Source organism: Abramis brama (assembly GCF_963993115.1).
Source record: "Abramis brama genome assembly, chromosome: 6".
In the NCBI taxonomy this organism is placed as follows: Eukaryota; Metazoa; Chordata; class Actinopteri; order Cypriniformes; family Leuciscidae; genus Abramis; species Abramis brama.
The window spans coordinates 12346450-12365295 of record NC_139968.1 but is presented as its reverse complement, the minus strand read 5'-3'; the positions used below and the strand labels follow the sequence as shown (position 1 = coordinate 12365295).

General features: G+C 35.8%; 1 protein-coding gene across 2 annotated transcripts in view; it reads right to left on the bottom strand.

The window, feature by feature from the left end:
- Nucleotides 1-18846, bottom strand: part of LOC311084341 (semaphorin-3D) — a 56771-nt gene that overhangs the window by 16362 nt on the left and 21563 nt on the right. For both annotated transcript variants that reach the window (XM_084116302.1, XM_084116303.1), the window contains exon 3: nucleotides 17956-18152. In XM_084116302.1, the coding sequence (XP_083972428.1) occupies nucleotides 17956-18091 (136 nt within the window). In that variant the 5' untranslated portion in view covers nucleotides 18092-18152. The remainder of the gene's footprint in view (nucleotides 1-17955; nucleotides 18153-18846) is intronic.

The following is an 18846-nucleotide window of genomic DNA, read 5'->3' as shown; positions in this document are numbered from 1 at the left end:
GTGAAGGTTAAATGGTGCATCTGGATGTTGCTTTCCTGTTTTTTCTTTTCTTTTCTGAGATAAACAGGCCCTATTATGCCCTTTCACAAAGTCTTGGTTTTGTTTTTAGGCTATACTAGAATAGGTTTTCATGCTTAAATGTTCAAAAACACAATATTTTTCACATATTTGACATTGTTGCGGCACCTCTCTTCCCAGTCTGTCAGTAACGCTCTGGGTTAAGTTGGACGTAGAGACCATTGGTAGCAATGGTTCTACGATACCTATGATGCATTTGGGAAACTCAGCTCTGTTTAGTTGCTGTCTATATAAAGCCCCTCCTTCTGAAAAGCACAATGTGCTCTGATTGGTTGGCTGAACCAGTATGTCGTGATTAGTCAAGCGCTTCAGGCGTGTTTTGGAAATGCCAAGCCTTACCATAACCGCGAGTTTCAGCACACTGCTGACTAACTCAACCAGGCCTCGCGCCTATTTTTGCGTATGAGTTGGGCGGGAATTATTTAAATGAGGAATATTGTGACATGTTTGTTCCCGGAAGAAAACTCAAGACTTCAATCGAGGCGTTTCAAGGAGTTCAGAAACAGTGTGCACTGATATAGAGAAAACCACTCGTAACCACTCTTTTAATGCCAAGACAATTCCAAATGAATGCAATATTACTATATTGTTTTAACTTAAACATTAATATATTAACAAATGATTTTTTATTTTAAAGAAAACAATTAAGAAATGGGAATCTCTAGGCCAAAAATCAAAAGAAACATTTGTTATAAAAATAAAACATGACTATTATTTTAGTCATCTTGTTGTATTAAATTAGCATTGCCTAATACCATATAACTCACACTATAATTTTTATTCTAAAAAATCAAACATGTTCTGTTGTTATTATAGTTATGTTTATAAAAACAATATACTTCATATGAAATGTCCTCGTTTAGACAAATTGTGTGTGTGTGTGTGTGTGTGTGTGTGTGTGTGTGTGTGTGTGTGTGCTAACGGACATGAAGAGGCCATGATAAAGTTCCACCTGTGTGAGGAAATTCCACTGCTTGCTAATGAGGTTGTAACATTTATAAAAAATAAAGCCTATTTCTGTGAGAAAAGTTGCCATGCTGCCTTTAAAAAAGAAACATATCCAGTAACATGATCCATTAAAATACATAAAGTTAATTACTGAATCGCCCACACATGTAATGCAAATGAATGCAATTAGTATCTGTGATTAATGCAAGCCAAATGTCTTTCTGGATTATATTTCACATCTCTTCCTGCTTCAGGTTTCTTTTTTAGTTTTCATACTTCATTAAAGCAGCACATTGCATGGCTCACCATTAAAGGAATTCTTAGATGACTCAAGGTGATTTCTCACTGACAAGTAAAATAAATCTCATAATTGTGGCATGTTGATGCTATTCATCATGAAACCCATTTAACACGAAGGCCAACACACAAGTCACAGCACCTGCAGGAATCCTTTCCACTGCGGCTTCCAGCGCTCGGTTAGAGTGTTTCCGGAAGGAATCTGCTCTTTGGGGAATTTGGCTCATTTCATATGGAGAGTTCACATTTAGGGGACTCTTACTGGTCTCTTGATTTCATTTTTTCACTCTCAATACAAAAAATCAAAAAGGGTTTTCAAACTTGACTCCTTTTAAAAGAACCAAACTAAGACCAATTTAAGTGAATCAAAAAGTGAACAACAAGTGAAAAACAAACCAGTTCTCGTTGCATTCACACTGTTCCTGGCCTTAAAAGTAGAGTCAGATCTCATTTCGATCTGGTTCAGTGTTGAACAAACCAGCTTTCTCCGCTTTCTTGTTTTTTTATTTCTTTTTGAAACTTGGAACATTACAATATTATACTGTACTAACTATAAAAAGATATATTTCTTTCTTTGGAAATAATTATTTTGTTATTGTCACGGTTTTGGTCCACAAAGATGATGTAGAAAGGCGAATGCGATCCAAAGCAATATAACTTTAATAAACTTAAAGAAAATCGAACACTCCATATATATGTATTTATTTATTCTCCTTTATCAGAAATATGTGGGAATTGTTCCTGATCCAGCGCATGACACACGAGCAACACATGCTAGACTCTCAATAGCCATGATCTCATACAAAGGCTGTTTCTTTTGTCGACAATAAAATAAAGATGTCTAGTAAGATTGCGTAATGCAAACTGTGAACGCTCTAAATGAACTTTAGCCTTTAGCAAGCATTTTAGCCGATTACAATGTTTTTTCTCAAAAGATTTTGTTAGCAAGCAGCAGAAAGCCTCCATCATCCGACACACATACAGTAAACCCAAGAGTTGTTTACTCAGCTGAGCATAATAGCACCAAAAAAACCCACACAATATATTGACCACGTTCTGTTATTGTTGTATGTTACGTTACTATCATGCGCCGTGCATGTTTGTGATGACGTAAGATGAATGCTAATGCACTAGGGTTCAATGTAATATTTGAAACTGAATATGAATATTTACGCATTTGGTCAGTAGGAGGAGAGTAGACGGTCTTTTGTGGCTGTTTGAACGCATTCGACCAGACTTGTGATCTGATCGACCAAAACACTTAACACCAACAAGCCGTGAGTAGTTTACATAGTTTTCTAATACGCCCCTCATACAGTTAAATCCAAAACGCTAGAAGCTCATCTGTTCCTCTCCTGTGAGGTTTTGTTTGCTACAGGGTCTGAGTTCATTTAGAGCGTTCACAGTTTGCATTACGCAATCTTACTAGACATCTTTATTTTATTGTCGACCAAAGAAACAGCCTTTGTATGAGATCATGGCTATTGAGAGTCTAGTATGTGTTGCTCGTGTGTCATGCGCTGGATCAGGAACAATTCCCACATATTTCTGATAAATGAGAAATGAAATCCCCCTTTCCCACCCACTTTCCGAACACACAACTTCTCATTACTACAGCCTTAAAAACAAGCATGGCCACAAAAGACTCCATTCCTTATATCTCTTTCAAAGACACATCTGGTTGAGACTCCACCCCGTCCACTGGGTCCAGTTATCAGCTGGACGGACAGACTTTTCCAGGCTGTTAAGATACTGTGCCAGTGTACAGGTTCACATCAAGTCTAATGAATGCATGAAAGAGTTTTGCAGGTCTAGCCAGAATCTGTTAGGAAATGGTTCACTGTAATGTGTCCCATTTATTAAACACCCAAGCGCTGACCCAAGTCAATGACGCTTGCTCATAATATGATGGTTTGGAACAGTTAGTAAATCATATCTGAACATGTGACCGAAAACAATGACGTTGTGCTAGCAACTAAACTAGCATGCTAATTGACTGATCTGTGATTGATGAAATGATTAGAGATAAAAGACGTTCAGGCTTGAGATCTTCAACACAGAGCGGCTCTGATCAAGACTGACATGCACATCTGGTCGACATGATACAGCTGGAATCATGAGATCTTCTGAACGATCCATTCATACTGAAAGTCATTTTGTACTCGCAATAATACAATGTATTTACTTAATGTTGAGTGTTTAATGAGTTGTTTATTTTCAAGATATTTAGCCACTGATTCCAGGCATTTTACTTCAACCACTCAAGTGGACATCAACTGTTTAAAGTTGTGCATTATATTGTTTGTTTTATCCATTAATGTGTATAGCTTTCTGTCAATCATTTCAGATATTTATTTAATTGTTCAGAACATCATGTCATTGCAACAAACTTTTTAGACAATGTCAGAAAAAAAGGTTTAAAATCTTTTTTAAGAAAATATATATTTTTTCTTCTTCAACAAAAGGCCAGTGAACTTTAAGAGCTTAAAATTCAGAAAAAAGCTGCTTGTTTAAAAGTTTACATATATATATATATTTATATTTATATATAGTATACATATGTTTATATTGTTATATATATTTAGTATATAAGTTTTACTTACTTTTATAAAATATATTTGCCTTTTTTTCCACCCTCACTGTAATCGTTTTTTTTTTTTTTTTTTTTGCTGCTTTAATTTTTTTTATGTACAATAAACTTGGATGTTTAGGTCGTTTCAACTTAAATTACATTAAACTGATGTTAAAAAAAATTAGTTGAATCTTGCATAACATAAAAACGTTGAAAATCGCTTAACTTATGAGCTAAAGCAATGTAAAAACACCTTGTCATTGATCATATATTGTTGTACAGTGCTGTTAATAATATTCAGGACGTTTAGAAAAACCTGTTTTTTGTGCTTTTTGTTACAAATAATAATAAATCTTTAAAAAAGCAACAACATCAGAATTGATAACAGGTTTGCAAATGTAGCCTAAATTAAGCTGTCACTTAGCAGCAGTGTCATTATAGCATTATTCAAAGGATTATAGTATTTATTCATATTTTAAATTAGCATTTTCATATTTAAATTTTATTTATGTTTTAGTAATTTATCATTTTTTTGTACTAAATTTGTCATTTAAATGTTTTTAATGCTTCATCTTTAGTACTCAACTTTTGTTGTTTAACTTTTTCATCTATTTTATTTATTTTATTTGACCCTTATTTCAATTACCAATAAATTACTCAATAATAATTTTAGTCAACAATAACAACACTGCTTGCCAGCGACTAACTAGTTAACTAGGGCAAAATATTGAATTGTAGTTATAGATATATATTACTTGGATCACAGGGTTGACCGCTCAAGGTTAATGAATACAGTCAATACTACAATTGTGTAAAAACTGGACTAATTTTTTTTTTTTATTGTCTTCCTGTCATGCTGTACACTGAAAAAAATGATTCGTTGAATTTACTAAAAATGTTTATGGTAAGTGGTTCCACACAATTGATTTTAGCTACATTTAAACAAATGCATTAAGTTGAACTTAATACATTTTAGTTCAACTTAATGCATTTGTTTAAATGTAGCTAAATTTTTTTAGTAAATTCAACGAATCATTTTTTTCAGTGTACAAAGGGTCTAAATTATGTACTTTTATGGGCGCCAGATTTTTATATTTTATTTTATTTTATTTTTTTACTGAAAATCATGCAGTAACAGGGTTGCACAAAAAATATGGAACATAGCTACATGTTTTTGGTTTTCAAATGAATTACTGAATTTCCAGTCAAGAATGGGAAGACCTCTGAAGTGGGACTGATATTTAATGTGGTTTGCGTTATGTGGAGCTTAAAAAAAAAGTAATGGGCAACCAATTTGTCCACTGTCAGATACTGTTCCGTCTTTCAGTACATCAGCTATCTGACATTGATGCACCTTTTGTTCAGCCTCAGTTAAGTGTTTCAAAGGCCAAGTTGCCGAAACCTTAAAGATTTAAAGGGGTCAAAGGTGATGTCTTGATTACCATTCCTCTTTACGTACTGAAACTTGTGATTAGGCTTGAGAAAATGCAATTAGGCCACCCAGAATTCTATTCCGCTTTGAGCTCTTCGACAAAGAATCTTTACGAATCCAATATCAATAAAAGCGAAATCCTGATAATCAAGTCCAGAGTTGTTTTGCTTCTTGTACGTTGGAATGGGGTGCTGGCGAGTTCACAGTCTCAAGAGATCATAAAACTCAAGCGCTCTGTCTTGTATCCGACGCAAGACAATTGCGAACATTTGCTTGTAATCCATGGGCACATCAAACAGAAAGGATCGCTGGGACTCTGCCAAACACCTGTAACAAACTTTTCAAAGCAGCCACTTCTGAGAAATTAAGAAGTGTGTCTCTAATGGAAGACAGAAACCCAAGAACTTTAAAGGAACGGTTCACCCAAACATATAATCTGTCATTATTTCATTATTGTCATTATTTATATCATAACAACATTTTGCAACAATATGCATTTATTATGTTAAAAACACATTTTCAAAACATTAATAAAACATTTTTACAATGTGGTTATATCGGAGTGTACTTTTTTTTTAACTTGACAGTTCAAGCCACTTTGATTTATCATATGAAATAACCTGTGAGTAAATAATGACAGAATTGTCATTTTTAAGTGAACTGTCCCTTTAAGAAAGACCGGCTTAGCGGTGATTGCTTGCGTGAATGCTTTTAATCAGACTATTCAATTTCTCCATGGGTATGAGCGTTTGAAACAGAGCTCTCATTATAGTAGATGGCTGATTAGCCGGAGGAGGGACTCTATTGACAGATTCTGTCACTCCTCAAGCAGCAGGGAGTCCGTTTCCCTCGTTATCTCGGATTTCATCAAGTGCTGCTGGCTTTTGATTGGGTGTAAAGCTTGAGTGATGGGAAAATCACAGGAATGCCAAGGGTCAGAAGCTCATTGGAAAGGCAAAAGTCTCAGCTGTAAGGGGAAGATCAAGAGAACATCTCCATGCCATTGCATCTGCGTCCGACCACTTGAATAAGCAAACTGTTCAAAATCACAATCAAAACCAACATGGACCAGAACATGTAGATCTTTTCCATCTGCTAAAGCAAGGGATGCGTGTCTATGCAAAACAACATCAATCTGTCGGAGAATCACGCAAGCTAACTTCTGTTGGCCTACTGTACGGTTATCCGTGCCAAATCTTTCAGGTAGTCCCCTGAAGTGAGAGTGACGTATTAAAAGCTAATAAACTTTGCTCAGTTTCCTCTCTGAGGCCCTATATATCCTAAGTGGTGAGGGAAATATAGCTGCTTATTTATTCCTTTTGCTGTTTTGGCTTTCAACAATCGTTTTGATCGCCGTTGGCACATCTGTAATGACTCAAGACTCAAGAATTGTTCCATATAAACTAAATAAAGCTTGACCAGGGAGTAAAAATGAAAACTTAATGAACTAAACATTGTGTATACACTTTAATGTTACAACACCTACTGAGCTCCCTAACTAGGAAGCAGTTTAAGGTGGCCTGAAGCATTATGCTTTTGGTATTCAAAGAAGTTCAAATTCAAAGGCAGCACTGCACAAATTCATTGTAATGAAGGCAATCCCACAGTGCAATGCAACAAGGTCAGTGAAAAATGTAATCCAAGATGGCAGATGAGTCAAGAGACAAGTCAATACTGAAAAGCATTGATAAAGAAAGTTAAAATGCTCCATTTACCCGATATTTGTGTGCGTTACATATTTTTTATACTTGTTAGCTTAGCAACATGCTACCATTAAACTCTTGGAATCAATTGTGATTGTACGAGTGTTTCAAATCAGTAACTTCGAAGCATTTAGCATCTAGCGCCATGAGATAAGTCAGTTAGAAATATATTTTTATTCAATTTTAACAGCCTTTGATAAAAAAGGGCTGATTAAACACTTTATTTAACCCATTTAATCCCAAATTTTTCCCAGACACAAAAATATCCAAATCATGTGTCATTAGTATCCCTTTGAAACAATCAATCATAATTTTTAGAAATTTTAATGGAAAAGTGTGTGAAAAAGTGTGTTTTATGATCGGTCACAATTGTGACCGGTGGGACACTGTGTTGTATTAACCATTGTACAGATTGAATATAGGTCTATTTGACCTGTGCAGTGTGTTTGTGTGTTTTTGTGTGTCTGTGTGTGTGTGTGTGTTTGTGTGTGTGTGTGTGTTTCTGTGTGTGTTTCTCTGTGTGTGTCTGTGTGTGTGTGGAGATCAGACATCAGAGAAGACGTGACCGTGTGTGTGTGTGTGTGTGTGTGTGTGTGTGTGCGTGTGTCTGTGGAGATTAGACATCAGAGGAGACGTGACCGTGTGTGTGTGTGTGTGTGTGTGTGTGTGTATGTGTGTGTGTGTGTGTGTGTGAGTTTCTGTGTGTAAAATTAGGTAGAAAGTAAGGTAGAACAGTTAGCCTATGTGTATTAGTATGTAGATACAACTCTCAGATCCAGTCACTATTGTTGCCGTTGACATGTTTATGAGTTCTATGACCACATTAAACAAAGTTGAGTAATTGCAAATGCATATATCAATACTAGACACCTTAAACATGATGTGTACCAAAAATCTATGTGCTATCTTTATGTTAACATACTTTACCACCCTTTTCTTTGGCGCAAACAGGAAGTAAACAGCTCTGGTCATGTGACAATTTACAGTAAACATGCGACACTGCACATATTTCATTGAGACCCTTTATTATTTCAATATCTGCTGGAAATGCATTGATAGATCATTCAGTAACATTTTTATAGCCTTAGAAATTAAACATTTTTTTACGGTCACTATTGTGACCGATGGGATTAAATGGGTTTTACAATGTTACAGGGCAGGGGGGGGGGATGTAAAAACAAATATTGCATCACAATAAGTGTAATTGTGATTGTCAAAACATTTGGTAACTAAATAGAATTTTATGAAGTTTAGTGACAACATGTTACAACGTTTACATTGTACAATGACTGGTATAGGATACAGTTTTTATTGTTGCTTGACAAAAATTTCAAGATTTCAATTCCATTCTTGTGATTTGATTCCGATTTTGATTCAATATTGACTAATTTGGATACATGTTTATTTTAAATTTTATTTAAAAAAATAATCTCACCTAAAGCTGTAAACACAGAGGGCCCAATCTGCTGGTATTATTAAAGGTTAAAAATAACATTAAATTAAATATAATGCAGTTTTTGTTATAATAACAATTATTTAATGACATAAGTAAAAATATAATAAATATGTAATATAGTGCTCAGCAAAATCTCCTCTCTAGCTATTTTTTTCTATTCAATTAACATGCTTTGGTCGTTAAATGGCTTTCCTGAGGTAAATGTAACGTTATGTGACATAATTGTTCTCCTGCTGTTATATTGACCTCTTTCCGTGGTTGAAAAACACTAATTGGTCGATATTATGTATACTTTAGGTAAGTTGTACTGCATCTTTAAATAAAAAAGTAACAGGTGATCGGTTCACGTGCACTTGAATTGAGGCGCTCAGCGATCTGTCACGTCACATTTACAAGCGCCAAACGTATTTTTGTCTGAATTTCGTAATAAAATTGACGGAATCTAAGAGCTGAGAATTAGTTTAATATTAAAAGTACCTCTTTGCTCCACAATTTTTCTGTGCGTGAGAAAATGGATGTGTGGCGTGAGAGCGTGTGAAAAGTGTCAATTGCGTGAGTCTCACGCTCAATGCGTGAGAGTTGGCAGCCCTGATGTTAGGTTTTTATTTTTAACATTGTTAGCTTAGCGACATGCTAACATCAAACTGAATTGAGTCGAATTCTATTTGAACTCCACACAGATTTACTGCATATCAAGTGTGTTTCAAATAAGAAACTTGTGAGTAACATTTCAGTTAGAATGCCATTAGAGCCTAGAGTCACAACAGTAAGAACGTTTTAAACACATCTCAAGATTCCTGCATTTTGTTGCGCTACATTTTCATTGTTTTGGAACGCCATAACACACGTGAATGGCCCCTTAGAAGGCAACTGTCTATGTAGGCAGTAGGTTTGAGAGCAGTGCTTCAGAGACTGAACTGTCCTTGACCTGTAACACATTCTGAACGTCTTGCACAGAACATCTGGAATCTGAAGCTGGCGTCACTACAGTTTGGACCAGACGTACCTTTTACTCCACAAATCAAAAAAAAGAATTTCACACACCAACCATAAGATGAGTTTCTTGAGTTTGTGGAGAGATAATGCAACAGCGAATACATAGCTTGCTTAGCAAGATATTTAGAGATAAGAGGTTCGATTAAGAGGAAAAAGGAAACAGTTTGATTGAGATTTTAAGAAGGTCAGGAAAGCATTATGAACTTTAAGTGACCCGTCTGTAAAACTGCAGTCAACAGTTCTGCTAAAAAGAACATTAAGAGTCAGTTTCCTAGATAAAGATCAGGTTTTGACTGAAAACTCAATTACTGATGAAAATCAATACTACAAGACTAGACTTTCAACCGTTATTATAAACCACCGATAAAAGTGTAATACCATTGGAATCACTGGCGATTTGATTATCGTAGTTTTCTGAAGTGTTTAGGGCAATCAAAGCGTTTATCTTGTGGTAATAGCAGCACAAAGTTTCTAAATAAGAACGAAACTGGATTGAATGTGTCTGGTTTGGATTTGTCAAAACGACTTGCAATAAAACAGAACTGGCAAGACAAAGGCTGCGGGCGAGCGCCTAATGATAACTAATAAAACATTAACAGTTCCCCAAGAGCTGTAAAAAATATCTCTCCTGACAATTCTGTCTGTTAAGAGACAGCAATGATGATGACTTTATTTTTATTTTGCCACAGTTGTGAGAGCCAAAGTGACCACACAAATATAGTAAACCCGTCCAAAAAGTCCTTGGACAGTCCCAGAAGCCTGAAGTGATTATGATATAAGCAATAGAAGTCAATGGGAATTCACAAGTGTATGTGTGCTATTACTGTGAGAATGACGGCGATGTTTGTTTTGTCTTTGTATCAGGTGGCTGACCTACATCCTCTTTCTGTTTATCAATGCCTGGATGCATGGAAGTCTCATCGTTTTCCAACTGTTTGTTCAGAACGAACACAAGAAACGTTCAAGGTGTGAATGTTCTTCTTGTCATTATGTTTCCTCCTGTATAAACAGGTCTGGAGAAAATTGGCATCAGGCCTCTAGTGTGCACTGTTGATCTGTTCCTAAGACAAACAGCACTACTTCTGAAGAGAAATTACATTTAAGTAGCGTATAAATTAAGGCATGCTTGAACTTTTAATATACTTTTAGGAAAATAGTCTTGAATTAAATTCAAAATCTTTTTGTAGCTTTTATTTTGACTTTACAGAGTCTTCAACAAAAAACTCAAAAAGTCAACTAAGAGCAAATATTTCCTCTCTAAATAAGAAATCTCATCAGTCACGGAAAAATATACAGTTGCATTTGCTGCGATTCATGAAACTGACACTCGCTCTGAGGGTGGGAGAAGTGTTAACATCAATATACCACCTCATTTATCTCCCACATTCATCAATTTCCCTGTCTTTTCCCATTTGTCTTTTTTCAAACTGTCCAGAAAAGCTTTTTGTGGTGATGGAAGACATAGACTGACTCCATTTAAACTGACTTCTTTTTTTCCTTTGGGTCAGTGACAGCTAGTCATTCGAATGACCCACAAGCGCCGGTTGTAAGTTGTGTTCTGGGTCACCCGCATTAGCAGAAGCAGTGTAAAAGAGTGAATGGGAAACCAAAGGCATCTTGTTCATTTATCAGCTTTAGGTTTACATTTAAATGGCAAATAATGGATGTCTTTGCAGGAATAGGTTTTAAAAACCTTTTTCATGGAGTAAAGTCACTGTCTTGGAACTTTAAAGAGGTTTTCGTTTCGCCAGACTCAGTTATTTAGTTTAATTAAAGTCTGTGCAATTGTTTGTCCCTGTTTATTAGGTCTTTCTAAAAAGCCTTTAAACGGACTGATGCACTTTAAACCAGCAAAAGAGAACAAATTTGTAACTAAACACCATTATTGTATGTTTCAAACAGACCAGAGCAAGCCATTAACTGGCTATAAATACAGACCTTCTGTCAGCTTTTACTAACGTTGTTAGTATTTAATTCCCTCCATGTAAACATTGTGATATACGACACAGATGTCCCAGAGTTAAACCATATCTATCTATCTATCTATCTATCCATCCATCCATCCATCCATCCATCCATCCATCCATCCATCCGATTTAAGGGCATCCACATGTCTTTGTCTTAGGAAACACTGTACTATGTAAGTCTGGTCTGTAAAATATCCCACAGATGGTGATTAATCTTCCAGGCGGGTTTAGATGCTAATTTTTCATTTGTGTCCTTGCATTTGTTTTTACAGGCTTTGTGAGACTTTGCAGCAAAGATTCGGAGGTTGTTGTACTTCCTCAAACTCGCTGTTGGTGCCAAACTTCAGATCGGTGAACTTTTGCAAACTTTGTGTCAACCACAGTCAGCTAAGCACTGTGAAATAACATTAGACTCAACAAGAACCTCAAGATCTTTTTAAGACCAAGGAATAGTGAGTCTGCTGGAATCATGTGATAGCTATGTGTGAGGAACACAACGAAACCTAATTTGTTATTCATGTGATTGTTACATGAAGATTATTTTTCTCTATAGCTGTATAAAGATTTTTTTTTTATTTTGTGTTCCACAGAAAGAAAAAAAAGAGCATACATGTTTAAAATGATATGAGGGTGAGAGAATTGTCAGATTTAAAATGTCTGGGGTAAACTATTCCTTCAAAACTAAAATGCAATAGGACCTAAGCCATAGCCTTGAGGTACACCATTTATCAGATGCCTGTAAAATTGCTTTAGACGACACGAGGGTGAGTAGATAACAACATAATTTTCTTTTGTTTTCTAATAAGAGTAAAATGTGTTGTCTACAGAATGATAAACAATGACTTCCCATTCATTGTGTGTTGAAGAAACCTGAAGGAAAACATAAACAAGAATAATGGTCTTCTGATGACCAGCACATCCCACTGGAGGTTTCTGTGGTTGTGACCTACATGTTTTTGAGTTCGCCGCCTATTTAGGAAGAGCGTGGACTAAATTCCTCTCTCTAGGGGGAGAGTGTGCCTCTACAGACGCCCAGCGCTGATGAGAGGTCTCCGCTGCTGTACATTTGGCCCAGGAGTTGTTTTCTTCATCACGCTCTGGAACGCTCTGAACGATGTCATCTCCATAAAGGGCCACGGGGTGCATGTTTAATTGCTTCAGTCCTGGGCTGGAGGTGTTGAAAGTGCGCTCACAAACACACATGGACACACACATGGACGTATTTGCTACTTAAGTGCAGTTTGTGGGAGATAATCAAGTCAAGTGAGGCAACCCAAGTCCTGTCAATGACCTGAACCAAACCGAAGCCCCTGCTGCTTTGCTCAAGACACACTATCATTATCTATCATCGTTCTGCAACTTAAACTGCTTTACATGAGGGGAATGGCTTTGGCATTGATTAATTGCCACAAGGTTGCTGTGTTCTGGTCTGAAAGTATGATTAGAAAAATTCAGCAGATTGACCATGATGTGTAGGGTTTGGGTGGACGTTTTGTCTTGCATTATAAAGAATGAGGTCAGGACACTTCAACAGGAGACACAACTGAAATGAAATGTTGCTCTAAGCGTAGATATGAACAAATAATAAATATATTTTTGAAGGTTATAGAGAAAGAGCGAAGAGTGACCGACTTCCAGGTTCGTGCACAAGAAGAAATCAGTTCCAAGTTATCCAAGAAACATACTTTGCAAGTAAGCAAACGCAGATGCGACAGCTTGTTCAGTGCACTTCAGACACGCTGTACTGTAAATGCTTAGCATGTTGTGCATATTAGCGTATTAGGGCTGGCGGTAAAAAACTAGAGGAGTTACCCTTGTGGAAAAGTAAGTATTAAAAGTATGTACTAGACAATATAATATTAACGAAAAAGGCCATTAAATGGTACTTAAAGAGAGTGCACTTTCTTGACTATGTTTAACACACTTAAGTGCACTTTGTCAAATTAAAAGTTTTACTATAAAGTCCATTTTAAATCATTTCTTTAATGATCTTTTGTCATTCTTTAAAGAAGTACACTTATGTTAATGTGTTGACTGACATAAAACACAAAGTACTTGATAATAATTTTAACTGTAGTGTTATTCATTCAATATTATATTTAAAGTGGATATATTTTAAATGTACTAAATTGCAACTTCATCATTACAAATATATTTAAATACATGACATACAAGTTCAAATCAAAATGACATCCGAGTATATTTTTAGTTTACGGCTAATCTTTTCTCTAAATATTCAGAAGGTTTATTCTGAGAAACTTCATCGTCTTCACCTTTCTTTCCTCTAATTAGCAGCATTCTTCTCCCTGGCTCTGTTCAGTGTTAATGTCCCGATAGTGTCATTATCCCCCGCCAGATCCCGGGACCCCGAGTCATCTGCTGTGCTTATCTCCTGCACCTTTTTTGCCATGGATTCAAAGGATTTGCACAGGCAGGGGTCATCACTGTGACGCAGCACTGAGTCAGCTATCAGGAACTACATCCCACAGGTCACATTCCGAGAGCCAAAGAGCTGTATTTTTGCGATGACAGAGACTGTAATAAAAATGTTTTACCGTCTTACTAAGATTTGCCCTCTGAGAGCTATTGTGAAAATAACCCAGCTTAATTTAGTTGTTCTCTTTGAAATACGCCACTGTGAACCAGTCAAAAAGCCTTGAAAATTTCAAATAAAAACATGGACTATGTAATTCCATATGAATCTTCTTATACAACCAATATGACTTGTGTTGGACATTATTTTGTTTATAAGGTCAAACTGCAAGACACAGTTGGTCACATGATCTCAATATATGTAGTAATGGAGTAAAGACTCATTTTAATCATATAAATTAGTATTTCAGATTACGGAAAAATCTGTTTCCCAGGTTTATGTTGATTAATCTTCATTGTGTGTCCAGTGTTTTGATTATATTCCTCTCAAATCTTTCCGTTACACACACTATGAAGCGAAGCTATCAAAAAGACAGTGGGTGTGAAGCAAAAAACCCTTCCTGTCGTGAAGAAGCTGAGACATTTAGCCAGTCTCTAATGCCAGGAATGTTTCTTTTGGTTTTAATCCACCCATCTGTCAGAAAGAAATCCCCAAATTTGCGGGAGTTTTACTGGTAAACACCAGTGGGAAAGTCAGCGGATACTGGAAAATCAATTGTATGTGCTTCTGCCAGAAGAACTTCGTCTTCAGAGGTTAAACAAGCAGTTTAAACTTGAGGAAGTTGACTCAATTCAGAAATAATGAACCAAGTCATTTTAAGGGGAAAGTACGATAGCTGCTTTTCAATAAAACACGAGGAGATCAGTGCTGGGTTGTAATCTACACTTCACACATTAGCGAATGAGCAAATTAGATTACACTACACATTTTCCAGTCATATAAATAAAGAACAACCACTGATTTTTCAGTATCAAGCAACATTTTCCATCATTAGCATCAGCATGACCAAATGCTAGCATCACAATTTTGCACACGCAACTTTATAGCAGAGCAAAAAGGAGGTGATAATCAAACAGTTCATTGTTTCAAATCGAACGGTCCATTTGACTGATTCAAATTAGCTACTAGATGTTACACATTAGCATTAGCATAATGGGACACAATAGCTACTACATTAACTACTGTTTGGTGTCAGTACAGTTGTGCAGATTTTACAACCAGTTTTTAAAAAAATAGATTCATTGATTCATTTGCCTGTATGACACAGTACAGGGTTGGTATAATATTGTAGGTGGATCAACTATGATCAGGGTTGCCAGGTCTGCGCAACAAAAGTAGCCCAACAGCCAATCAAAATGATCCCACTGCGATTTTCTCCATGGTGGGGATGGGCGAATTCTCTGCTGAATTTGTATGTTGCGGAGGTGTTTTAGGGGTGTTGGAGCACCAAAACTGTACGTTCTGGGGAAAAAATCAACCCGCAGAATAAAAGCATGTAGCAACACTATGTTTTTTCCACCAAACAAGTCTTTTTAAGCATAATCACACTAGCTACTGTACATTTTTCAGCAGAGTGAAGTTCGACTGTTTTTTTTTTTTTAATTCTTTGTACAGATACTATAGGGTTGGTAGCATGTATATGATTTTACCACCAAACAAAAATTACAACCATCATGCCCCTCAATAGCTTGTGACTTCTTCATAAAACCGTCATATTCAGCTATTTCAAAAGACGTCTTTGTTCTTGTTTGGTGTGGCTTTCAAATCAGTCTTGAGATACCTGCAAGCAAAACAAGTCATTCCTCTCCATTAATGAATAACGTCTGGCTTTTACGTCTCTCTGCCAACCATTGTACGTCCGTAAACAGACGGCGCCCCTGAGATCATCTGCACGTTTGGAGTCTTCTATTAACAGCCCTGGAGATAATGGGAAGCACATTACTACTGGAGGTACATCGCGCTGTCCGACGCCACTGTATACAGTACCTTCCTGTGAGGAAACCGCAGAGTCCCGCAGGTCCCGGGAGGTTCTGAGGGGTCAGAAATAGGCCCGGCTGGGACGCGCTGATAATGGGAGATGGCTCAGGGATGCGACTGTGTGGCGTGGGTGTCCAGACAGACCGTCGCAGAGCAGTCCGCTGACGTATCGCTGGGTGGCTGGACGTTTTGCTAATGCGGCCCATAGATTACGTCCTTATAAGTGATAATGTGGTTTTGACAGGGGAGGTTAGTCAGTTGTAAATTGAGTTTTGTTGGGTAATATCTGGTTGGACTTTATTTCGATGGTCCACTTTAGACATTCTACTAACTATAAGAAACTTTGCAACTACATGTCAACTACATCTCATTAGAGTATTAGCTTAAAATCTGCTTAATATCTGCTGAAACTTTGATGGCCAGACCCCATCAGACATTCAACTGACTATAAGTAACTTTGCAAGTACGTCAACTTATTCTAATAACCTGAACCCTAAAGGTCCGAAATTTTCGCACATTAAAAAATAAATACGACCTCATGTTGTGTCAATCACGTTTACACACTGCCTCTGAAACTTTCGTCCGTCATAAAAAAATTCGGATGGGGTTCAATTTTCTGCATTTTTCGCATCCGTAGAAAGCATTTTGGGAGGTGTTTTGACAATTCAGAGCCACCGTACAAGCGCACGCCCAAACCCAGAGCTGTTCAGGATCAATTGGTTCACGGAAATTAGTGGTCTTCTTTTTAATATGTGGCTCCAGTATCGCTAGCAAAGCATCAAACTGAGCCACTGACATCCTGAAGTAAGCTTGAATCGCTCGGGATAATCCCGCAGCTCCTTGATAAGGAGGTGGAACTCTCCTTCATCTATACGAAATCTCAGGATTGTTGGATGGACCCAATGTCTCCTCTTTCCTTTTCTCTTTTTAAGAAGAGAGAGGACAACAAAATCATCCTCACTGCTCTAAGACTCCATTTTGTATTGTTCTTTGAATTTTTTCGCAACGTATTAATTAAAACGAATGGGAATGGGTGTGCAAGGTTTCTGTGTGTGATGAATTTTTAGGATGACGAACACGAAAAAACGCAAACGAACAGACCCTAACAGACTCAGTGTGTAAAGACCTTAACACCTAACCTAATTAATGAGAGTTAGTTTACCTGTAGTTGCAAATTAATGAGAGTTAGTTGACATGAAGTTGCAAAGTTACTTATAGTTAGTATGTCTAAAGTGGAATATTGAAATAAAATGTAACCATATCTTTTAATAAGATTTTTATTTCTGATATTTCTGATATTCATTTAAATATTTTAATATAGCTGAACATATTAATATATGATTAATATAAATTAATATTAATGTGTTATTATACATTTTCATATATATACTGTATATATATATATATATTATAATTTTAATATTTTTATAAATAATGAACTTTAAGTAATACTTTAAGTAATACTACATTAAATACAAAATACAAAAATATATCTACAAAATGGAATTTTTAATTGATATTTAAAAATTATTATTTTTATAATTTTCATTATTAATATTTTCATTAATATATAAATACATTTTAGGTTTAACAAATCATTAATCTATAATTATGTAGGACAATAATTGTATATTTTAATAAATATTGCTAAAAATAAATCACATTGCTGTCATCGCTGTTCTCATGACTACATAATGATATTTAAGATAGTTAGTGCAATATTATTAAATTAAATTTTAACAGAAACAAAGCAAAAAATAAAATAAAAATTAACTCTGTACATTTTCAGGAAGCAGAGGTTAAGTGCTCTCTTCCTCTGTTGCATTGTGTCTGTTAAAGCTGCCTGACCCTGCTGATGTCCTCACGGACAAATGGAAAGAAGGAAAGGCAGCTTGATCTCTGTCTACTAGCGCTCTTCATTGAAGACTTCAGAGAGAAGATTAACCTGAAGATTTCAGACTGCCACAGCAAAGACCGTAACTATTAGTGCTGTAGACATGATTTGACCATTTTCTGCTGCCTTTTGACTCTCTCCATGAAAGTGAACATCAAATTTAGTTTTTGAGTGTCAGTGTGTACGAGTGTGAGTTCTGACCTGTATGAGTGAGCTGTAGTCGTGGTATATTCTGGTTTCCAGCATTACTGGACCCTATAAGAGGCAACAGCGAGTGCAGCAGAAAGACCAGCAGGGGACTGTATTGCCCAGTCCTCCACAATCCCACAATCTTCATCTCCAGCTTCCTGTTGTCTGACAGTACAGGCTGTCTTCAATGTCACATCACCTTCGTAGTGCTGGAGAAATAACAAGCAGATATGAGCATGTGCGTTGAAATTAAAGGTACACAATTTCACTTTTTTTTGTTCAAAATGTATATTATGAGCGAGTACATAATGAATCTATCTTCCAAAACATGTTTTTGTCTTATCCTGAATCACTATGGTATGCCTATAATAAGTGTTTATATTCAGACTATTTTATATATTCAGACTAGTTCTATATTATAGAACATAATATAATATAATATAATATAATATAATATAATATAATATAATATAATATAATATAATATAATATATGAATTAAATAAATATATAATATACAAATTAAATATAAAATATATTTACAATTAAATGAAAAGCTATTTAACATAGAATTATACAATTATTATATTTCTAAATAGTTTTTTCAAAAAATTTTTTTTTAATTATTCTTATTAAGTGTCTATAAATTATCTGTAATAATTCATAATGGACTACTATTTTGGAGAATAATTGTATATTTTAATCCTTATTAAAAATAAACAGTTATTTACAGTGGTGTCTGATGTCGCTGTTATATATTATATATTATTATATATTAAATAACATCACCTTTTAGAAATTTCGCTAGAGAAATAACCAACCAAATGACCATGAAAGTCGAAATTAAATAATAATACATGAATAATACGCCATTCACAACCTATTTTGTTTCTGTAATCTGTTG